Source organism: Hypomesus nipponensis, chromosome 3 (assembly GCF_054491055.1).
Source record: "Hypomesus nipponensis isolate SF chromosome 3, ASM5449105v1, whole genome shotgun sequence".
NCBI classification, from domain to species: Eukaryota; Metazoa; Chordata; class Actinopteri; order Osmeriformes; family Osmeridae; genus Hypomesus; species Hypomesus nipponensis.
The window spans coordinates 11,621,050-11,645,312 of NC_140363.1; the positions used below are offsets into that span (position 1 = coordinate 11,621,050).

Consider the following 24,263-nt stretch of genomic DNA (forward strand, 5'->3'; position numbering starts at 1 on the left):
CACACACATCCTATTGAACAAGTGATTTAAAGCTGATGGATTAAATGAGACAGGTAGTGTACTGACCAGGTATAATCACATGACCCCGGGTCATGACCAGGTGTCCTGATACCATGTTGGTATATCATGAGGTGCTAAGAAGGAGACTTGAGGTCAATCCCCAGATCCAGGTTCAATAGTGCTGAGTCCCACTGTTCAGGCAGGCCTCATCACGTCATGGTACGTGTGTGTGTGTGTGTGTGTGGATTGAGGCAACTCACTCCAGGGATAGAGGGAAGGTATTTTCCCCCTGATCCCTCAGCTAGCTCAGTATGGCCCAAAGGAAAATCTGCAATGCTGCAGGAATGCTGACTATTTAGTTTCACCTGTACTGAACTGAAAGTCACTCTTTCCACATGGTTTGTCCAACATTTGAAATCGTCGTTCAGAGTGCACAAAATGAATGAGAAATCTGTTCTAAGTGTTGGTTCATGTATCAATCAGGATAAGGTATTGAGGGCCAGTCACTGAAAGAGCTGTGTTTCGTTTGCACAGCAGACCTGTTTGTACACGACCAACAGTTCCACATTCAGTCTCACAGCTCAAGCTTGAACTCGAAAAGATGAATCATCGTCTCTTGGTTTGGATTCTGGAAGTCTTGGATCCGAGTGCTAAAGCTTCTCCAGGGCAGTGTCACATTGATTGGGCACACACTGACTCAATTAGCATGTAGCTCAACCTAGCCATTTATACAGCGCTCCAAAACAAAAATAACCCCGTGACATCCTCACAGAAGCATGGATGTCCATTTGCATCCGGGCAAAGACTTCAAAGAGGTGCTACATAATGAAGGCTAAATCCACAGTAGTCCCACACATGACAGCAGCTGTGTGAGCTCTAAACACTGGAGCCAAAGCCCTTCTCTAGGTGGCTGTGTGGGCAGGACCAATCAAGGTGCTTGTGTTCATTACAATGAGTAAATCAGCAATTGCCTCATTATTTGTTCATATATTCCTGATTAATATCATCTTCTTATTGAATATGTATTCCTGCTGTAACCTATGCTGTGTACTGATGGCAGTCATGAATAGACCAGTTGTTCCCAGGGCCTAAAATACATGTGTAGGCTCAAAGACAGCTTACTATTGGCTGGTTGGCAGAGATGGCAAAAGTACACACATCCTTCACTCAAGAAGAAGTACAGATACTCATGTTTAAAAAGACCGGTAAAAGTTGAAGTAAACTAAAGTAACAAGCGTTGTTTGAAAAAGTACAGATATGTTTTGTAAATCTCCCTGCCTGCCTCATTCTGTCATCCTGGTTATTCTTCCCTCTGTGTGCCAGGCTGAATGGTACAGCAGAGACAGTATGACACAGCCAGCTAGTCAGAGGGAACAAAGAGATGGGGGGGGGGGGGTAGCAAAAACTGAAGAAGAAGAATAGAAAGAAACTTCCATTGTGTTTTTCTTACATTTCTATTTGTATCTGTCACATGGCTTACTTTCCTTCTACTGCAGGTTGGGTGCTGTTTATTTCATGAGGTTTGTGTGTGGATTTGGATTTTTGGCCATTATGTCCTGTAGTGAATCTTTCAGTGTGTCAATGTTTCTGTGTGGAACTACAAAAGAGGAAGTGCAAGGCTTGCTGCTGGTGATGGCTGTATGCCAGCAGGAGGAGAATGACACTGACATTATGGGAGAGAACTGCTGACAAGCACCCACATAGAAAGAGGTTATGTAAGACTTGCAGCAAAAAGGAATGACATTTCACTTTCTGTATTTCCCCTCCATCTTTTTCTTCCTTTGGTTACACACACACAGACATCCTGTGATTATTACAATAATAAATACAAGGCCCTGTTGTGTTTTTAATCCATTTTACCTCCTTTAGAGAGAGATTACCCTCACTTCCTGTGTAATTACCGGACCATTCACACACTCCCCTGTTCTCTGCATGGCACCTCTCCCCTGCTCACTCCCCTCAATGGCCGCCTCTGTCCCTCCTCTTAAACAAACAGTATTGGTGAGGCCCCTCTGGTACTTCCTGAAGCAGAATAACTGAGGTATTTTGGAATCTGGAGGAAATGAACTTTTTATTCCAACTGCTCCTTCTTGCCCTGCAATGCCCTTGGAGTATTCCGTCCTACCTTTCCCTCTCCAACAGCCTACTCTCTTTACTCCCCCAGCTAGAGAGAGTCCACAGAGCTGAATGCTGCAGAGAAATGGGCTATATTTGTATTGCAGGCGGTGTTGGGTTTTCAGAGTGCGGAGCTATCGCCAACAGCAGTGCCCAGGCACTTGTAGCAGTGTGTGGGTGGTGTGTGTGGGCTAGCTCTGAGGATGACTAATATTTCCAGGCACATCTATATTCATTGTGAATGCTGTGAAACCATCAATGGCCACTCCACAGCTAATTTGTGGATTTGAAATGCAGATGACATTTAGAAAGGCTCTGTGCAATCTAATCCATGTATGACAGGACTAACACGAGTTAGCACACAAACACATTACGAGTTACTCCAGAGAGTGCTCAGTAGTTCTATCAAGTTTTTCCCTCGGTTTACCCACTAGTTTGATAGACTTTAATACTGAAGCTTGCATTTCTTTGCTACTAACCGTTAGCAGCAGCCAGCAAATGGAACAGCAATGACAGTTGTGTGTGCATGTGCATGCCTTCCAGACGGTTCATGGAGGCCCGAGGGACCCAAGGTGCTGCCGCTGGGGGTGCTGCCTGTGAAGGCCCTGCTAGCCATGGAGGACCACATCTGGGCCTCCTCTGGAGGACAGGTGTTCATCATCAGCACCGACACACACACCGTAGAGGTACCTATTATGCGCACACACACACACACACTTATTTGTCAAAGCACTGCTCTTGCCTGCAGTTCAAACAGGAAGCCGGTTTGTGTGTCGCAGGCAGAAGCAGTTAAACACCCTGTCTGTGGGTCAGATTACCGGGAAAGTATGTACCACTGACAAACCAAGGTGGCTCAGAGAACACCTTTGGTTGTTGAAGTTTTAGATCTGAAATTGCGAGTGCCCTCCATTTAAAAATGCCAGAAAAGTCCACTGATGGCATCTCCAGAGATTGCTTAAATATACATAAAGTGATTTGTGACCTAAAGACTTTCAGTATGAGTCCCTTATCAGATGAAATGTAAAGAGGCCTTTCTATCACAGTGTGTTCAGAGGTGTGGGCACAGCTACATTCAGAACTGTACTACAGGGCAAAGTTCACATACTGTAGCTGCAGAGCCCATTATGATACTCTCCCACACCATGGATCTGCCTAGCCTCCACAGCATGGCTGGTTGAAATCTTTACTCTTAAAGATACAGAACCGTCAGAATTCAACATCTATATGAGTAATGGCCTATTTACAAGCTCTGTGTTTTAAGAAAGTTACATTTTTTATAGACTGAACATAAATAAATTGGTCGGAAGGAGTCCAATGTAGAATGAAATCAGTCAAATCTTTTTTTTTTAAGACACTGCTATTTATACTGGATAATCAAAGTAATGGTTGGCCATGTTTGTACAGTAAGGTGTGGTCTGTGGGTGTGGTCTGTATCTAGTTCTTTAGTGTCTCTTGTTTATTACGTCTGTTGGACTCAATCTCTTAAGATGTCAGCCACACTTGGCTCAGCCCTAATGACATTGGAACTTGGAGTTTGGGTTACCATGGAACCAGGGTGGGGTCTGTCTTCAGTTCACTGGGTGACAGAGGAGCCCTCTTCCCCAACAGCCCAGCCCAGGACACCAGCACCTGCTGGCCATCCTGGAATAGCACATTCCACCCTCGACACACACTCACCCGCCCCAGCTCACTTTGCTACACGCATTGACTCATAATCTCATTAGTGTCTTTAAGCTCATTACAGGACCACCTGCTGGTGTCCCTCCTCTAGCCCATGCTGTTCCGGTGACTAAAGAGGAAAGATTGACGAGAGGGAAGGAGGGGACAGGAGAAGTGGGCACAGCAGAGGGGCAGGGGAGAGAAAGGTGAAACTAGACAGGTGGGGTGGAGAGAGCAGAGAAAGGGAGTCCAGAACGAGGGGGACTGAGGGAGGGGTTAACTGGAAGGTTTTCACCAATTGAACGGTACACAGTGAGTGAAGTCCTGCTGTGTGGTTCTTATGACTGGAATCACCTCAGCCTACTTTTACAAGGGATGAGGAAAAGTGAAATTACTGTCCAACAGCAAAACACCTTGGAGAACAAAACAAGAAAATATACTGGAATACCAACTTTAGACTGTGAACACGAGAGATCTTTAAGATTGGGTATATGTTGTGGACCACATTTAATAGCCTTATATTCCTAGATGAACTAACATGCCCTCATAGCTATATCTGGCACTTTCAGTTAAGGTAGCCAAGCCAAAACAAGTCGATATCCACCACTTTATCAAAGGGGTGGAGTCAAATAGAACATTTCTCACAGCTTATGTTATGACTATGAACTTGATATAATTGATATACATAGCTCTACTAAAAATAAACAACCACAACTAAAACAATGACATTGGTAGACCTGTTTATAATCCCATCACTTTCTGGAGCAGTGGTCACTGTAAGACAGTGATCACTGTGATTTGTTGTTTATGGGTTTCCAAACAGCTCCTAGACATACCCAGCTCTGTGGTGGACAATGGTGTTGAGAAGACCAGTCTCACTGGCTGTGCTGAAGGGACCAGTCTCACAGGCTGTGCTGAAGGGACCAGTCTCGCTGGGCTGAAGGGACCAGTCTCACAGGGCTGGGCTGAAGGGACCAGTCTCACAGGGCTGGGCTGAAGGGACCAGTCTCACAGGGCTGAAGGGACCAGTCTCACAGGGCTGGGCTGAAGGGACCAGTCTCACAGGGCTGAAGGGACCAGTATCACAGGGCTGGGCTGAAGGGACCAGTCTCACAGGGCTGGGCTGAAGGGACCAGTCTCACTGGCTGTGCTGAAGGGACCAGTCTCACAGGGCTGGGCTGAAGGGACCAGTCTCACAGGGCTGGGCTGAAGGGACCAGTCTCACAGGGCTGAAGGGACCAGTATCACAGGGCTGGGCTGAAGGGACCAGTCTCACAGGGCTGGGCTGAAGGGACCAGTCTCACTGGCTGTGCTGAAGGGACCAGTCTCACAGGGCTGGGCTGAAGGGACCAGTCTCACAGGGCTGGGCTGAAGGGACCAGTCTCACAGGGCTGGGCTGAAGGGACCAGTCTCACAGGGCTGGGCTGAAGGGACCAGTCTCACAGGGCTGAAGGGACCAGTATCACAGGGCTGGGCTGAAGGGACCAGTCTCACAGGGCTGGGCTGAAGGGACCAGTCTCACTGGCTGTGCTGAAGGGACCAGTCTCACTGGCTGTGCTGAAGGGACCAGTCTCACAGGGCTGGGCTGAAGGGACCAGTCTCACAGGGCTGAAGGGACCAGTATCACAGGGCTGGGCTGAAGGGACCAGTCTCACAGGGCTGGGCTGAAGGGACCAGTCTCACTGGCTGTGCTGAAGGGACCAGTCTCACAGGGCTGGGCTGAAGGGACCAGTCTCACAGGGCTGGGCTGAAGGGACCAGTCTCACAGGGCTGGGCTGAAGGGACCAGTCTCACAGGGCTGGGCTGAAGGGACCAGTCTCACTGGCTGTGCTGAAGGGACCAGTCTCACAGGGCTGGGCTGAAGGGACCAGTCTCACAGGGCTGGGCTGAAGGGACCAGTCTCACAGGGCTTCCTATGACGTTCCTGTCATAAGCCAAGGCAGCAGAACTTGTTAGCGTCTTAGTGTCACTGCAGAGTCCATCACAGCTCAGACAGAGTGCAGCACAGATGTCCCTGTCTTCTACCCCACAGTCTGCTCTACAGTGTGGGCTTTGGATATAATCCTGAGTACTGCAGTTAATATGTATTATGGCGTGTCAGATTTAAGGCAAAAATAAGGTATATGCCTGTAGTGGTACATAATACAATATGCAAACTGCCTACAATAATTCATGTTTTCTTCTGTCTTGGTCTCTCTCTCCCTGTCTCCCCCCCTCAGAGGCAGTTGGAGGCCCACCAGGAGGAGGGTATGGTGGTGTCCCACATGGTGGTGGCTGGGGTCGGCATCTGGATTTCCTTCAGCTCGGGCTCCACCCTGCGTCTGTTCCACACGGAGACCCTGGAGCACCTGCAGGACATCAACATAGCCACCCCCGTGCACAACATCCTCTCTGGTAGGGCCCCGTCACCAGCACAGCCACAACGTGTCTTCTACCATTGACACACAGGACTCATCATTCCCCCCACCCATGTCAAGTACCGGACAACAAATGATGTCTTGTCCCATGAATTGTGAATCTAGGTTTACAGTACTGTTCAACCTTTGCACAACTCCACCTCTGTGATATGTGACATAGACAGATTCTCTCCTCAAACCGTTCTGCTATTGTGCTCAAGTTGAGACTCAGCTTCAGACTATCAGCCCCACTGTTCAGCGTAGTGTTACCACCCCCCCCCCCACCCCCCTCTTGTCTGACCTCCCAGTGTCATTTAGTAATATGATCCTTATGGTTAACTTGATGATAAAAACCCTTTTTGAGGACTGACTGTTTGACAGATTTAACAGAGCAATCATATTGGCAAAAAAAGGGTTTGCTTTCTTTTGATATCCAAACGTCTGGATTATCCAGTCAGGTAGAATTGATCAGAAATCACCATTCCACTCATGGCCCTTAGGGACATAGGTTCTTATGACCTCACAGCTTCAAAGACCTGTCAAGCGGAGTGCCTGTTTGTAATTAGATGAGATCATGGTTCTGTGGTTTTCTGATGTTCCGATATGTTCTCATCTTCTTAAAATGGTCAAAGTAAACAACAGGCCCAGGAACCATTCAGCTGGATTCATAGTTGTAGATGATTTGGCAGGTTAACCAAGTTTCTACATGTTTTCATGATCACTTGTGCTCTTCTCAGAAGCACAGATTTGGTTTCCTTATCAATCTTGTCCCCTCAATCCTGTAGATAAGTGATGTATTTTGGCATAAAATAATAGCATAGCCCTTTTTACTTTTATTATTTCACAGAGGGCTTCACATAATATAAGCCCATAGAACTACACTTTAACCACCTCAGCCAACTTTACCTTTTGTGGAGGGCATGGTGTCATTCCAACCTGGCTACATACAAATGGTAAGACAGCCTCACCATGATGGGGTGGGAGGATTGTGTCTGGTAACATTTACATGTAGCTAGGCTAGTTATAAAAAGATCTGTCATGAACAGAATCCCCTTCAGAATGTATTCGTGTTCTCAAAATAAGGTGTTTACTCAGTGCTCAGTAACCCCCTGTAGTATCCTGAAGTGGAAATGGCTCAACGACATTAGTGTGTGTGTGGCCATGGAGACAGCTAACATGGAGGCAGTGCACGTATACTTGAAAGATACAGAGCAGCTGTGTTTGGGGAATAATAATCTGCTTCCCTGGCTCTACTCTACATCACGCAAACCCCTCATAATCTCTCCCTTTCCTTCTCTCCCTTTTCCTCTCTCTCTCTCGCTCAGTCTTTCTCTCTCTCTCTCTCTGCAAAGTGACTATCCACACAGACAGGGATTGGGGACATTGAGGCTGGCTGCTAGCATAAGTCTGAATCTATATTTGAGGAGTCTGTGGCAGCTGGCTGGTTTTCCTGAAATTTGTTTTCTATTTTTGTAAGGCGGCACAGCTACTGTTGTTTGTCAAAAAGTGTTCTTTCATGAGTCAGTGAAAGCTAATGTTCATCCCTTTAACTTCAGTACTTTTTGACAATATTGTACAGTACAGGATTATTTTCATGTCCAGAGGTCATGATGTGTTTTTCGAGACACCCTTGAGTGAGTGTGTGTATTTTGCTGTGGTCCTAGCTGTGTGTCTGGGGAGCAGTGTGTGTGGTCATGACGAGTAATGGCTGGTCTGAAGGACACACTGCAGCCTCTACCCACAGCTTCATACACTGTGCTCTGAAGCCACAGGCCTCTCACAAGGCCCACTGCTGACAGCCTAGTGCTAGACTACACGCTAGCTTTTCTCTTAACTAATGTTTACAATATCAAATAGATACAGTGAAATTTGGCGACATTAGATCATACTTTAAGGATTGTATATTTAATCACAAAAGTGGGTCATTTCATTATAGGCCATGGTGTTATGTAATTAAATCAGAGGCTTAATTGATTAATTTTAATTAACAGGTGATGTAATGGTGTTTTTAGGATTACAGTATGTTACTCAAAATTAGTTAGCATAACAGAACATCATGCCACCACAAAGCTAGCTTTTAGAGCTACCCCAAGCTTTCCCAGTTTGAGAAAAAAAAAGTTAAATTACTATCACTTGTGTGCAGTGTTTGATTATGCAACTGAATTACAGCTTGCATAATGCCAATGGTGTCTACATAAACGCTACATGGCTGTTGAAAGTTAGAGAAATTGCTGGACGGATGTCTATAGAAACATGACCTTCTGGGAAACTCTCCCTCCAACCACCGAACGATTACATTTAGCAACAGGAGGGTTTTCACCCAGATGTCAATGATAAAGTGAGCTTGATTCTTGGTATGCCTTGGGAGCCTCTCTGCTCTAATAAGAGATGTAGACCACAGAGGAAGTCAGAGCCTGCCGACATGAAAGACTTCCTGCTCCAGGCTGACCAATGGTCTATATCAGCAACAGTAAGAGCTGACTTCCTCTGATAACAACATTGGGGTCAGTGGCATATCTGTCATGGTTGTTTATCTTTTCCAAGTGATCTTTCTACCAAACAATCCCCCCACTGCAATGCACTGCATTGGCAGTTTTATTCAACAAATGCCCTGCCCTGTGAATGTGATGTTGTCAGGGTACGTTCAGGTTTCTATGTATGTGGGCTGTTTAATGTTCATTTCCTGTATTAGTGAAGGATGTGATCTGTACCCGTCTAGAATGTTCCACTCTGGCTTCTGGCAGCTGTTCTGTGATGGATTGAGTGGATCTAAACTCAGACCATGCTGCTTCTGCAATCCCTGACTCAACATGAATGGTCACCGATTGCTTTGATGCAAGGAAAGCCTACAATCAATATCTCTTTAAAACCAAGAGTGATGGCTATCTCACTGTGCCAAGTGCCCAGTGCTCTCTGTGTTGTTGTTCTTTGACTACTTGAGGTTACGTTTTCATAGAGAAATGAAGCCTGGTATATAACAAACTTCAACAGTCAACACTATTGTGACATGGGGTATTGACTGAAGCCTAACAGCTTTGGGGCAACACAGCTCACAGCTAGCAGTTCTGGAACCAGAACCTTTTCTCAGAAGACTCCCGGTGTGATGCAGGGGGTTCCATTACAGATCTAATGTTATTAGGTTTGTTTAAGGGCCCCACACTGAGGCAGATCCAGGCAGGGGGTTGGTCTGAAAGAGGATGTGCGTGTTGGTGGGGTTCTACCCTGGTGTTCCTCCCTGCCAGAGCACAGGGCAGGCTTCTGGACCGCAGACAGGAAGTGCTACAGGTTGGGCTGTGCTCTTCATGTTCACTCACGTTCAAGCAATTCCTCACCAATCCCATGATTGCAGGGACAAATTCCTCACAGATGTGTGAAACAGTTGGGTGGGACATGATATAGATATATACAATTCACCCACAATTTTCCACATTCCAATGGATTTTCCTTTTTTTGATTCAACACACCCAAATGCTTGCTTTCATCTCCCTCAAATTCTTTATTTTACTACACTCTGGTAAATCAACTTTGGATGTACCCTTCATTAGTTGCCCCGTCAGTGTCTGGTTGTGATGTTCCAAGAGAGGACCAGTGTCTGCTGTACAGCAGAAGAGGGTCTGCTATCTGCAACCCTGGACGCCTTTGTCTGCTTTGACCCAAATACCCAACCATGCGTGGCCTGATGGGGACAAACATGTGGAGCCAGTAAACAACACCTCCAGCTCCATCATCATCATCAACATGGCACCGTGTCTCACCTCTCATCAGGGTTCACACGCTCACACACACACCCCAAGACAAATATTATTGTGGGTCCAGACATATAGGCGTGCTCCAGACGGCTTGCTGATATTAGCCCATTTCTGCTGTGAGATAGTACCAGTGTCATATCTGGATTGTTTAATATCTCCTCCCCCCTGCTGCCAGCCACCCGGCTTGTTAAGGCTAAGTGCAGATCAAAGCCAGTTGGTGTGAGATCAGAGACAGGCCCGACCCTGTTCACGTATGGTCCACGTTTATTTTGTTATGGCCCGATGGGTGGGGAACTCCAAATATTGTGAAAGGAGGAAGTTGAGAAAGGCACCCGCCCCCAACAGCACCGTGTTCCTGATAACCCAGGGCAGTCATCACAAACACATGTAAACTATGCTCTGCTGCCATGTGTGTGTACGTGTAAGGACTGGCTTCCTGGAATCCAAGAGGCAGGTCTACTGTTCCCTTGCGTGGGGTGACCTCCACCAAGGGGGGTCAGGCAAAGAGATCAGCAGCGATTTGAATCCAAGCCCCAGGGATTATGGGAGGGAGTTGACTGGGTTTTAGCTGCTGTAGTGGCAGTGCATTATGGGTAACCACCCTGCCCTTCCCTGTTACACAGCTGGCACGGCTGCAGATCTGGTTGTCATATCCCACAGCCTTTTACCCTCAGAGGTGTCTGAACTTGTCTTGCACCTCAGGATATTTAGGTAAACTAGACCGTGTAATCATACGCTTTAGCTTGCCGTCTGTATTTACATTTGTTTTTGACTGCCATCATCAGCATTTGGTGCCGTTCTGCTCTGCACACATTCATCTCCCCCCCTGTACCTCGGCCTGTTCCCATAGTACAGCTAATGAGCGGGGACGGTCTCAAACCAGAGCCAAGTTCCACATAATAAGTCACCAAACATTTTCAGTCAAGATACCTAGATTTACTGCCATCCCTCTGAAAGGTACATTTAATGTAACAATCCCTCTGTTTACAGCATGAAGTGGCATTTCATACTGAACTGATTTGTGACAAGAGGGGAAGGAGAAGGAGAGAGCTTCCAGTTCAGTCCAGGGTTGCTACAGGCTCTTTGAATAGACCCACAGCAGCCTGCTTAATGACCAAATTACGCTTCACTCATTCTATTACATAACACTATTGTGTTTGTTTGTTTGATTCAAAGCCAACCCAAATGGTGCTCTTTAAGATTTTGAAAGAGGCTGCTCCTTTTTTTTCTGCCCCGGTTGCCCTGGAGATGAGCGACTGTTAAGCGTTGGAACTGTGGTAATGTTCCCACACACAGTGCAGACATGCCTCTTACTGTAGTGGGCCCTGGGCTGATTGGAGTGGTCCATTAAGGGTGATCTTTGGCCATTTCTGGAGGTTGTGTTCTAGTTGATATAAACAGACACTCCCTGTACATCATGTCACTGAGTTTAAACCGTTTGACCCTGACTGAATTATGTTGTGTGTTTATCCAAATGTTACCAGGAACATGAATATTTGTATTTCATTAGCTGACAAAATACCTCCAGGTGTTCAGTCCACTCTAGTAAGAACATCCTGTACAATACAGTTGTATGGGAATTCTGTACTGAGGATTTAGGCAGTGTTCAGCAGATCCTAATATTGTCTACCCGCCCCCTCTTTCCTGTGTAGGGACCCAGAGGGTGTCTGTGAGCAGTCTGCTGGTGTGTCATGGTCTGCTCCTGGTGGGGACCAACCTTGGGGTGACAGTTGGCCTCTCTGTCCCCAGACTACAGGGTATCCCTAAAGTCACAGGTAGGTGGAACTGCTCTGCCAATTGCCCTGCCCTCCCCCCATACATATTCCATAGTTGTTTATCCAAAGTAACATTAACAGTTTCTGTACAGTAAACACTTAATGGCTTAGCTGTAAATGAATACTGTGAAATAGGTCATATAATGACGAAAGCAACTCGAGTTGTAAACTGAGTTTCTTTGACTGTGTCTAGGCCGAGGCATGGTCTCTTTCCATGCTCACCATGGCCCTGTCAAGTTCCTCACCATGGCAGCCGCTGTGAGCAACCGGCCCTGCTGCAGCCCCCTCGCCAACCCTCCCACCCAGCCAGCAGAGGCCCTGGATGGAGAGAAGACCCAGGCCACCTCTCCACCTCCGGCCTCAACCTCCACTCCCCCCCAGGGTAGAGGTGTGTGGCTGGGGGAGGCAGGCTGCACCAGCATGGCTCTCCAGGACTCCCTCTCCTCGTCGTGCGGCTCGCTAGCCCTCTCCCAGGGCTCCCTGGAGCACGGGCCAGAAGACGGTGCCCTCTACGACCTGCTCAACGACCCCGCCCACTCCCAGAGGGGCCGGCGGGCCCAGAAGGTGGACGTGAGCTCTCTGCTGGTGGTGTCAGGGGGGCTCGGCCACCGCAGGGTTAACAAGAAGACCAAACAGTCGCGCCAGGAAGAGACGGTGTCCACCATCATGGTGTGGCAGATCCCACTGCTCAACATGTGAGACACGGGAAGCCCCTGACCACCACCGGGCAGCAAGGTTCAGAGCCACATTAGTCTGCATGAACTGAATCTGTAACTGGTCATATATATCATGCTTTGCCGTAATGCTAACCCACCTCTTCTCTCCAGGGTGGAGGCTGGGAGGATGTAGTGCTGCAGTTCCTTACTTGAAGTCAGTCGACAAACACGCGCTCCAAAGGATGTCTTTGATGATGATTCTCTAAACGTTGGACAAGTCAACCCTACTCTCTCTCTTACAGTGGCAAACACTTCAATATGCATTCCTTAACTGGTTCTAATGGCATCTTACACCAAGGGACCTATCTTGGCATTTCCACAAGGTAACAAGGGATCAATATAACCACTAAGTCATGACGTCTCCCATCGCTTACAGACCATTTCTGGACAGTTCACACCCTAGAGGAAAGATGATGGGTCCAGCGATCCAAGATTTATCTGTAGAAAAACCACTGAATTGTCCTTAAAAGGATATATTTCTGTTTTTTTTCCTTTATCCTCTGTTACAATAATATGTCTAATATATTAGTTTTGGGTTAGTATAGGACAGTACACAAATGGACATGGATCAGTCTTGATTCAACACTATTACATACAGACTGCAAAAATTACAATTTTCTTGTTGGGAAAGGATAGCTGACACACCAATAAGAACAGTCCCTCATTGTTTTGATTAACCCTATGATGAAACTCCCACTAAGTAATATCCATTTTGCAAGTCAATATTCTATGACTTGGGTCAGTGTGTTAAATGTATTCTGCAATAGGGAGAAGTGCTTTGTTTGTGATGATGTTCTTATTTCGGTGGTACACTGAAGCTACTACGTTGTCCTTCTAGATGTGGTAACACGAGGATGGAGAAATAAATGTTGGCAACTTTGTTGGAGAGGTAAGATAGGGATTCCTGGCTGGCCAGGTTTCATACTGATATGAAAATCAAGGGAAAGTTTCTAATCGTGATCAGATAAAATAAGGGCATTGATTTAATTGCCCGATTACATTTTCTTACTAAAGGGTATTTAAAAGTTTGATAAAAAGCTTTATACTTTTGTCATGTTTTGTATGTACTTCTGTTCTGTATATTAACAAATCTATAAACATGTTTTATTCCAAATTATTATTTGTTTCTTGTGAATAATGTTTTGTATAATATTATAGTATTTTATGTTACCTATTGCAACTTCATACTCAAATGCATTTCTAGAAAGGAAGTGTCCTTCAGTGTTCAAATGTGGACTGGTTCAGCTATTGTACCAGTAACATTCTGATGTGCAGCTATCAATACATGTTAGGACAAGTGTTCAGCTTGAGGGCAGGGAGAACTGAAGATGATGCATTTCCTAAGGGTTTCAACATGCCCTGTACTTTCTCTTCTACTGCTATCATCCATCGAGGGGTCAGGAGATCGTGTATCCACTTCCGCCCACTTCCCATGTTACGCAATCATGCTACGATATATTTTCGACTGTAATCCCAAAAATAGACTAGAGCTAAAGTTCAGTGTCCTTTATCCAAACTATTTTCTATGTAAGATTATAGCATTAATTGGGAATAATTCATTATAAATGATCTAATACTATTATATTACTAATAATAGGGGTGGGGAAAAAAATTGATTCACATACGAATCGTGATTCAGTCTTCTAGCGATTTACATCGATTCACGAATGTCAATTTTTTTTTTTTTTATGTAAGCATATATTGAATCGAGATTTGATCTAATTGTGACCCCAGGAATTTATTTGAATCGAATCGTGAAGTACCAAAATATTCCCACCCCTAACTTATAATATAGGTTAGTAAATACTTAATGAACCAATTGTCTTTTCAAACATTTTCCTAAGCTTCAGTCTCAATTTTATCATTTTTCTGTCCGAGTATCAGGCTAAATTCAATCACCAGGACAAAGTGTTCACATGCATTGGCAGAACAGTAGAAACACAGGACCACTAATCTCAAGGCTGTTAAGCACTGTCATTTCTCATACAGACTGCCAGCCTCAAGTCACAGAGGAATTGTTTTCTCCAACCCATCGTTGCCATGGAGACATGCTAGAGAGAAAGGCACAACCAGTATAGCCACAACAGACTATTTGGGGGCTGTGGATTAAGCCTCTCAAAATATGGCAGAAAAGCACAAGATATATGCTGTACTAACCTTAAAATATCACAACTTAACATTCTGTGCAAAACTTTCAATTAAGATCACTGACAGTTGTAATCTAGCCACGAGGAGGCAGAGCACACAAGTAATATGTGTGTGTGTGTGTGTAGGTTTCCAGAGCAAGTGGGATCAATGCTGTTGTTAGGTGAATGCACTTGGCCTGTGCATGTTCTGTAATGATGACATCTAAGCTTTTATCACAGTAGATGTAGGCCTACTGCTGTTTTTGATCACTGCTTTGAATTGGGACAAGGGGCAATATAGCTCAGACTAATACAACTGGATTACTTTCACACCCCAGTAAAGCATCACACAGACACAAACACTCACATTTCATTCAGTATTCCTTCTATTATCAATACAGTAATATAGCTGAATGGTTCTGACTGTACCTTAATACACTGGCATGGAATTATAATTGTGGATTTTATAGTCGGCTCATGGTTTGGTAGAGAGGGATTTCCCCAGTCAAAAAACAGCACAAAAGCGCGTAGAGGAATGTCGCATCTTGATCGCGGAATGCCTCCTGCTCGTGAGGCAGATGGGGCGAACGTGTTGAAGTGTGTAGGGTTAATACTAAGGGGGTGTGGTCTAGATCGATAACTGTCGGTCTGCTGCCTACAGTAAAAATCAAAACACAGCCTGCAAGAGGCACGGAGGAGCCCCGGCTGCATGCTGGACCGATCATTCCAAATGGTGAGAAGGGAAATAGAGCATTGATGTGCGTTCCACGTCGCGCCGAGGACCTGCTGAGGGAAATTACTTGGCGACGTTCGTCGTGGATAATCCTACTGAATAAGGACTTTGACCCAAAACAACTGTGAGCCTTTTGCTTTAGACCAGACATCGATCTAACATCGTTTACAATGTCAGAATAATAATTCAATTGAAACATTAAGATACACATATTTGCAGAAACCGGGCAAGATATTGGTCTTGGACTGGAATTAACGAGTGAACGGGGAACACTACGTTAATTGGAATCTTCACCGAAATATTGAAGAAACCACCATCTGTCTCGCATTTGGTTGTTGCTTCTGCATCCTCGAGGTTGCGACTACCTTACATAAGAGTGCTTTGTGTGGGACCAAGAGGGGCTGTTGAATCGAGGCGCAAGACAACGTAAGTAGGTCATAATAAATTATTTGAAACTAGAGACATTGTTTTCAGTTTAGCATTGGCTACGTTGTTGGTTGAGGCTATTCAGTCTTTGAAATAACTATTAGCAAAGAGATGTCGTGGTTATTGTCCTCCAACTGCTAAATAACCTATTGACCAAGGTGTGTTCTAATCACTTCTCAATCCTATATAGCCCACCTAATTGATAAAACATTTAAATAATTTGCGTGAATTGAATTGTTTTTGATTGTCTGCGCTTTGAGATGCTCGAGGAGGTATGTTCTAGTGTCTTCCCGTCATATTTAGAATTAACTCCTCAAGAGCCAACTGCGATGCGCCCTGGGCATGCGCTGTTTATGACCGACTCCCTCGGGTCGCATTAACACAAATAATAGATAAGTAGGGTGATTATTGAAGGAGGTCATGTCAATTTATAGCAGCAAGAATGTGTTTGGCATGCCAGTACTTAACTTGTACTTGTTTAATTATGTTTGTAATATCCGATCAATCAAACGCAAATTAACAAAAGGTTACAGAAAATTCTTTACATTATGTTTTTGGCGTTTTACCTCTAAATTGGCATATTATGTAGCCTACTACGGATGAAAATCTTCTTGGCATAGCTTACTTGTAGAGTAAGGGCGCCCCTCGCAGTTTCAAGAAGCACTGACAACTTTCAATTTAGTCAAAACTGAAAGTGTGACTCTGCTTTGGTTAATTCCCTGTCTCTTTGCTTCTTCACAAATAGCGTAATGACCGGATGCTCTGGGATTCAATCTGTAGACACATTAGTGACTCTGAAGACTGGTTTTGGAATCCTCCTTACCATGACCCCCCTGGATCTGGCCTCAACCTCGCTGTGTTAAGATGAATGAAGCCCAGAGACAGGGAGGACGAGGAGGGACGTTCACCGTGAAAGCAGACGTCATCCTCCATGCTGGGAACTCTGACCTGGCCTCTCCCACCGAGGAGGGGGGACGGCTGTGTCCTTTAGCCCTGAGGCAGGAGGCGAGCTCCCACACCTCAGACCTGGGGTGCCTAAAGGACGACCAGGCGTTCTGTTCAGAAGTCCCACCGGTCCCGATGACCTTTGAGAAGGAGTATCTCTTGGACAGTGGGTTCATGGAAAACCATAATGATGAGCATCATCCAACTGACACTTCATACATCTCAAACACCGACCAGTTTCACATCTCAAATGATCATCCTAAGCAGGTGCCTCCATCAAGCACAGATCTGAACGGTTCTCACGGCAGAAATGGCATCAGTGTAGGTATGAATGGAGCCCGGGCCAAAGTGCCCTGCGGTGTAGACTCCTCTACATGTTTTGAGAGCCGGGCCGACCAGGAAGTGGACGGCCCCCTGTCCTTCAACCATGGGAAGAATCAGTGTCAGAAAAGTAACGTCACCACCCCCTCTGAGCACGGGACTATTGCGCCTGACACTCATTGTATCACCATGGGCCGGCACCCAGCCACGCTAGAGCTAGGTCTCTCCTCCAGTCCTGGCTCCCACACAGCTGAGCCCACACAATATGGACATTCAGCACGCAGGGACAGCGGCCACAACGGAAGCGCAGCATCTAAAAAGGAGCCCGATTTAGTGATTGAGGTCGGCGGACAGAAAATCAGTGTGCACAAGTCCGTGTTGGCGGAGAAGAGTGACTACTTCAGGGCGAGGCTGTCTCGGGACATCCTGAAAGTGAAAGGCGTGAACTACAAGACCCTGTCGATCTTGATAGACTACATCTACACTTCCCAGATGAGTGTGCAAAAGGACAATGTGGTCGACGTCATCACCGGGGCTAAGATCCTGCAGGTCCCCTGTGCTGTCCAGGCTGCCATGGACTCCATGTCGGAGCAGATCACGCCAGAGAATTGCTACGAGGTCCTGACCATCGCCAAAAAGCAGCGCCTCAGTGAACTGAAGGAAACCGCCTACCGATTCATGAGTGACAACTTCCTGCAGGTTCTCCGGGACCCTGCGGTTTACGGGCGCCTGAATGGCTCAGAGCGAGACCTGATCCTGAAGAAGAGAATGGAAGGGAAGAAGTCCTTGATGGTGGCAGAGGTCAATGACGTGTTTGACCGTGTGGGCAGCAGACCGCCCAGTCGCAACAACAGCCGACCGCAAAGTCCCCTGTCGGTGGCCTCTTTCGAGGACAATCACATGATCTACTACTTTAACGAGACAGCCAACGACTGGAGACCGCTGACTGTGATGCCTGAGGACATCAACACTAAAGGCTGTGGGATCTGCACCATGTACAATTACCTGTTTGTGGCCGGGGGGATAAAGGGCTATGGGGAGAAGGGCAAGGTCTCAGACAAGGTCTTCTGTTACAACCCCGTCACCAACCGCTGGAGCGAGATCCGACCGTTGAACCAGGCGAGGTCACAGCTTAAGCTTGTGTCCATGGACGGGAACCTGTATGCCATCGGAGGAGAGTGTCTGTTCACGGTGGAGAAGTACGACCCCCGTATGGACCGTTGGACCACGGTGGCCCCCTTACCTAAAGGGGCGTTTGCGGTTGCGCACGAGGCCACCACCTGTAACGGAGAGCTGTACGTCTCCGGGGGCTCCCTCTTCTACCGTCTGCTCCGATACGACATCAAGAGGGACGAGTGGCAGGAGTGCCCCTACAACAACAGCAGGAAGAAATCTTCCGACATGGTGGCCCTCAAGAGCTTCATTTACAGGTTCGACGTCAACCGGGAACAGGGGATAAATGTGTTCAAGTACAACACCATAGTGAAAATGTGGCACGACTGCGCGTCCCAGCGACAGGGAAGTCCTCTGCCGTTTAGGTGTGCCGTCATCGGAAACTGCATCTATTGTGTGAACAAGACACAGACTCTCCAGTTCATAGTGGAGGAGGAGAATGCCTACTTTGTGGAGGAACCACTGAGAGCCCCTCTGGAGGCAAAAGGAATACTGTTTCCTTTTATACTCAGTTTACCAGAGAAGCCAGAGAGGATTGTGTAATGTCATGCTACCATCGATAAGACATCATAGCAGAAATGGAATAGATAAACACTTATCAATGTCAGCTTTACTTTTCTTGTGTCCAGTTTACGTGCTCAAAATGGAATGTGTTCATTTGCATGGTGAGTTAACGTGTCTCCGGGATAAGCCTTAAGAAGGAAAACTTTCTAAATGTTGAATGAATGCTGCAAGATATGCATCCAACTGTAGATAGAGATGAGACAATACTGTGCATATCTCTATGTGTGATTTTTGTTTGGTGCACTTTCGTAACTGCAGGTAGAATAGGTTTTGTTTTAATCGTATTAGTTGGCTGGTGGCTTTGGCCAAGCATCTTATGTGGAAAATGGTTGTATTGAGAATAAGGGAACAGTTTAAGTATGTCTGGACATGTCTGCTCTTTATATGCCCTATGCAAACAAGCACTTCAGTGACATCATTTATTAGCACAATGCCTGCCACAACATACAACATTATGGTCAATGAGGATGTTTGGGGGAAAAAACTGATATTCTGACTGCATTTAAGAGAGCAATGTAAACCTACGCCAATCAGTTACAAGATACAAATAACCTAGATCCATACAATACAGGTCTTTAGAAACTGTCTATGAGCACAATTCACGTGTTAATAAAACTACAGAATACCTACTTTATCAAAACCAATGACAACCTTTACCAATAAATGTGAAAGGACAAATATATATTTAATACAATCGGTTATATGGGCTTGATTGATTGGCTGTTTGGGGACAATGTTTACAGAGTTTATTAAAGGAATTTGTAAGAGGTGGAGTACTTTCTCTGAGGGATTGGATTCCTTTATCATGTTTGCCAAAGACATATGTTCTAGTTATCAATCCTTAACATATGGTAAGTGGAAGAAAAAAAACTCACCATAACTTGTTCATCTTATAGCAACAGTTTCAGCTTTCGGAACAACTGATGTGACTTCAGGGCATCTCATTTGCTGCTAATTTTATTTTAAAGTAACTTTTATGTTCCAAGTCATGATAATATATCTCTTCTGTCAAATACATTTATTCAAAGCCACAAAGCCCAGATTTAGAGTAATAATTACGATACCATTAATAAAACACTTTTGAATAATTTGACCTGCAAAAGTAAGTTTGAAGAATTTGGTAGATTAAGCTGTTTTCCGAGATAACAGTTTGCTGCCTTGGCGTGATGCACTAACAGCATCCATTATTCAAAGTAGCAAGCAGAATTTCTCCAGCACAACATAGCTCAAACACTGCTTATACACCATTATGCCAAATCCTTCTGAAACCATGCACTTGTAGTATTGAATAAGGGCACTACAACTCTTCAATCTTTTGCATTTTTGGTTAAACTTTTTGCTTTTGCAATAGCACATCCATTGGGATTTTGTTAAGTTATGGGAGTTATATACAGTAGTTTGCTCTGTTATCTGAAATAGGTGGATCTGCCTGCTCTGACCAAGTGGATGTCAATTGACACTAGTTTGACTGTTTGCTCTCTGATGTCAATGTATTGTGGAGTTCTAATGGCTTGGTATTGTTTATCTAATGACTTGGACCTGGCATTGTGATGAATGGCTTGAAGACACAATATATTTAGCTGGTTGAAGGCTTTCTTACCATAAATGGCTAACAAACTAACTGTTGAATAATGTATTACAGTCAAAAATAAGTGCTGCAAATAAAAATATTTTGTGTCTGAAAAGTAACAGCTTGATAAGCTCTGTCGGGTATTTTGCATTGAAGGGGGAGTAAAGACACTCCGGACCTGTATGCAACATGTTTGATTTAGGACTGCCATCTAGTGGACATCAGGTAAAACACCACCTTGGACATTAGCCATGCTTCAGATTGGCATGCTGACATTTTTTACAATACAATTTGATATATTCTTATAGCTTCACAAAGTCAATAAGTCATATTCTGTAGCAATATGTAATATATTTGCAATGTTTGTGTGAAGACGTGTTCTAGACCAAGAGAGAAAAGAGACAGAGGCTGAGTGGGGTTTGTAGATGAGGCCAGCTTCTCCTCCTGCAGCCCCTTCTACAGCCTCGTCTCCTCAGGAGAGGGCACTGCAGCCTTCCCTGTGGCCTCCCCCACAACCTCTTCTCCTCTGTACAACTCAGGCTGGGACTCAAAGAGGTCTGGGCTACGGAACATAGTCCTGGTGTAACTCACGTACTTGGACACAACAGGCACTTCCTATCAGATGGATTAAGCAAATTGATTTGACACTGGCACTATTAGTCAATTAGTTACCGATTCTAAAGATGATGGACAGTGGCTACGACCTAAATCTTGAACAGTCAGGCACTCAGATTTGAAATTAGATTTGTCAACAAGTGCCAGAGCCAAATAATAAATAGTTTCGAATGGCAGGCGCTATTATCCAAAGCAACGTACTGGAAGAGCTTTGAACCTGTAGCCTGTTGATCTGTAGTCAAATGCTCTGAACTATACCCATCCACAAAGTGGGACTGGAGTAACAAACAGCTGTCCTGGAGATGCCCAATGCAGTACGTTACCTCAATGGGAGGCAGGTTTTCAGTCCACGGCGTGATCTCCTGCGTGGAGTGGTCGATGGTGACGTTGATGATGCTCCTCTCTGTCTGCCTAATGGAGTGCTTGGCTAGAGGGATAAAGGCTAGAACAATGGACGCTGCCACGTTCAACGCCCCGGCAACCACAAAGCCCAGGTTGTAGCTGCCCGTGATGTCATCCATCCAGCCTGAGGGGACACCAAGCTGGTTAACTCCATGTTAACATTCACATTACAGAGATGCTATGATTTAAAACTTTATGCATTTTCTATGGACATAATGAAATGTTGTCTTACTAAAAAGTACTGGTAACTAAATAGTGACTTGATTTGAATTCTCATTACTATATATATATATATAAAAAAAAAAAAAACACTGTCTCTTGGTTTGGGCGTTATCCTGGTCAAGGAAAAGCCCCTGTTAACGTACCGGCGAAGGGCGGCCCCAGGCAGCTGACAGCATTGACAGTGAGCATGAACCCCCATGCCACGGGCATGCGCTCAGCACCCATCAGGTCGAAGGTGAGCACGGGCAGCAGGATGTAGTTCCCTGCATCGGCCACCCCGAGCAGCAGAGCGAACACCACAAGAGAGCCGTAGTTGTGGAGAGCAGGGATCAACAGGTACAGCAAACCTGGGGCCACAAGAATACACTCATACGGATGCTGCTGGCTGAAGGTACTCAACCTTCCATTCATGACAGTCACTTTACAGGTTGACAAATCATTTTTTGTAAATGACTGACAAGATCCATTTGCAGGTTAATTCACTGAAGAACATCACCCCACAACTCAACACATGCCTGAACAATGCAGTCAATGGGCCGTACCAACAAAGAAGACTGATGCCTGGTTGAAGTAGAGTCTGTTGATTTTGTCTGAGTCACAGATCTTGCCGAAGATGATACGGCTGATCATGCTGGTCAAGCCCAGACACAACATGATGTTGGTGGCACTGTGGACAGGGATACCCAGCTGTACTGCGTGCTTCACCTACACACACACACACACACACACATTAAGAACATCTGTGTCTGCTTACACACACACACAAACCCAGGTACATCACTAACAACACTAAAATGCAACCTTGCACAAGAACCAAAAGTAGTAAAAATGTAACATTATAAATCATAACAATAACCTTGAAATAACCTAGTCTTGCTAAGTTGTAATACTTTTGAAGATGACATCGTATCACTCACCAAGTGGACATAAGGAATAAAGAACCCAAATTTACACAGTCCGTTGGCCAGGACCCAGATGAGGAATACAGTGTCTTTCCACAGTCCCAAGTCCACAACAAACTTATTCAGGGGCGAGTTCTTCAGATTGTCTACCACACTCCTGGTGTGACCTTGGTGTAGCAGAATAGTAGTGGAGTAAGAATTCAATGTGCTGAATTTTGATCCATACTTGGGCATCCAATCAATGGCAGTCTTTTGAAATTTCTGTGTAGCTGTAGTTCCATGAATTATTGATAATGTTTTCACATGAGCATGAGTCTTTTACAGTTTAAATGAAACCAAGCCAAGTTTGCGGGTCAATATCTGCAGTACTTTTAGAACCTAGTACCTTTATTGAGTGGCAGGTAGGTAAAGCCGGTGATGACACACAGTACCATGACACCAGAAAACACCCGGAGACTCTGCCTCCAGCCCAGGGTGTCTATGAGGTACTGGTGGAGCCGGGTCTGGACCAGAGCCCCCGCGGCCCCCCCTGACATCACGATCCCAGTGGCCAGGGAGCGCTGGGTGGTGAAGTACTGGCTCACCATGATCATACCTGGGAAAGGGAAGGGTCGGGAGGGTGGTGGATGGAGGACAGGAAGATAGGATGAACATATGAACGGATCTATGGAGGCTTGTAACTATTTTCCCTCCAAATCTGTCACGTATTTCTGTCTGTGGCTGCCCAATATAGTCTACTGAATAGAGATTTATCAGTTTCTTATCAGTTCCCTTCCATAGCGCTAACCTGGGGTGAAAGCGAAGCTGGAACCTACTCCGGTAAGAAAGCCATGGGTGAAGAACAGGACTCCTAATGACGGTGCGAAGGAGGAGCAGACAATGGAGAGCATGATGATGAGGGAGCCTATGATAGATATCTCTCTGGCTCCATACTTGACTGTCAGCTTCCCGGACAGAGGCCCACAGATCATGATGAAGCCATAGCTGATGGAGCCAACCAAGGCTATGGGGAGAAATAGGGTAAGCATTATTTGTATAGGCCTACATAGGTATTAAACGACATGACAAAACAACTTAGATGTGAGGTTTATTTTGATGTTTAGTTGATGGTCGGTAAGCTAGCTACTTGCCTGTTTTCGAACTTGTGTCCTCAAATTCATTCAGAAGACTGATAAGGTAGACGCCAAATGAATTGTGAAAGCCTAGTACCAGAACATTGTACAAAAATGAGGAAAAGACTATGACCCAACCCCAACCTCCGTCAGGAGGCGGCTTGATTATCCGTGGCTCCGATTCCTCGGTGTAAAACCTTCGGAAAGGAATGGTCGCCGGAAAGATGTGCATTTTGGCGTACCAATCTTCATGGAAAAAGGCCAACTTCCATGTCCTCTTCACGCAATTTTGTAACAGATATAGAACCCACTACATTCAATTTAACTGCATCATAAGGTGCCGTTTGTCGACTTAAGAGTGGCATCACAAACATTAACGTGCGTCACACTGATAGGGCGCGCAATAAGTGACCTCTATTGATTGATTGAATTTAAAATGACTTTCAAGGATCCTCACTTTTGAAAAATAATTAAAGTTAAATTGTATTGAGTTACAAATGCAATAGCCTAGGCCTACATCATACATGACCAGTATGCAACAATTTGTTTTATTACTACAAATAACCTGGCTATTTGTTATCGTATTAAACGGCTAATTAAAATTTCGCCAATATAATTTTAAAGTGCAGTGAGGTGCCATAACCTCTCAGCCACAGCTACAGTTTTTCCTGTTGATGTTGTAATTTCAGATACCACCACCAAGCATCACATGGTTGCGTATTAGATATGACGTAGCATAGTG

General features: G+C 45.4%; 3 protein-coding genes across 7 annotated transcripts in view; 2 read left to right on the plus strand and 1 right to left on the minus strand.

Annotated features, from left to right (window-relative positions):
• Positions 1-13,527, plus strand: part of arhgef10 (Rho guanine nucleotide exchange factor (GEF) 10) — a 47,273-nt gene extending 33,746 nt beyond the window's left edge. For 3 of the 5 annotated variants that reach the window (XM_084676112.1, XM_084676126.1, XM_084676133.1), the window contains 5 exons: positions 2,659-2,801; positions 5,994-6,168; positions 11,572-11,694; positions 11,888-12,389; positions 12,522-13,527. In XM_084676112.1, the coding sequence (XP_084532238.1) occupies positions 2,659-2,801; positions 5,994-6,168; positions 11,572-11,694; positions 11,888-12,389; positions 12,522-12,543 (965 nt within the window). In that variant the 3' untranslated portion in view covers positions 12,544-13,527. Of the gene's footprint in view, positions 1-2,658; positions 2,802-5,993; positions 6,169-11,571; positions 11,695-11,887; positions 12,430-12,521 lie in introns of all 5 variants that reach the window. The other 2 variants (XM_084676118.1, XM_084676142.1) reach the window with 1 other exon arrangement.
• Positions 13,528-15,229: 1,702 nt separating this feature from the next.
• On the plus strand, positions 15,230-19,150 carry kbtbd11 (kelch repeat and BTB (POZ) domain containing 11). Its single transcript, XM_084676154.1, has 3 exons — positions 15,230-15,393; positions 15,489-15,695; positions 16,441-19,150. Exon 3 carries the CDS (start codon positions 16,560-16,562, stop codon positions 18,675-18,677), a length of 2,118 nt encoding a protein of 705 aa, XP_084532280.1. The 5' UTR covers positions 15,230-15,393; positions 15,489-15,695; positions 16,441-16,559; the 3' UTR covers positions 18,678-19,150.
• On the minus strand, positions 19,104-24,046 carry LOC146299801 (monocarboxylate transporter 10-like). The gene is made up of 8 exons (XM_084676166.1): positions 23,540-24,046; positions 23,197-23,412; positions 22,795-23,004; positions 22,425-22,576; positions 22,050-22,212; positions 21,651-21,854; positions 21,207-21,409; positions 19,104-20,883 (listed from the first exon to the last, which is right to left on the minus strand). The coding sequence occupies exons 1-8, from the start codon at positions 23,751-23,753 to the stop codon at positions 20,725-20,727; spliced, it is 1,521 nt and encodes a 506-aa protein (XP_084532292.1). The 5' UTR covers positions 23,754-24,046; the 3' UTR covers positions 19,104-20,724.
• Between the last annotated feature and the right edge of the window lie 217 nt (positions 24,047-24,263).

Bases quoted from the DNA above. Each gene is read 5' to 3' on its own strand.
- kbtbd11 (XM_084676154.1), top strand. From the start codon at position 16,560: ATGAATGAAGCCCAGAGACAGGGAGGACGAGGAGGGACGTTCACCGTG.
- LOC146299801 (XM_084676166.1), bottom strand. From the start codon at position 23,753: ATGCACATCTTTCCGGCGACCATTCCTTTCCGAAGGTTTTACACCGAG. The intron at 22,577-22,794 runs GTACTAGGTTCT...TGCTACACCAAG, and splicing joins CTACCTGCCACTCAATAAAG to GTCACACCAGGAGTGTGGTA. The intron at 21,855-22,049 runs GTACGGCCCATT...TTGTGGCCCCAG, and splicing joins GGCATCAGTCTTCTTTGTTG to GTTTGCTGTACCTGTTGATC.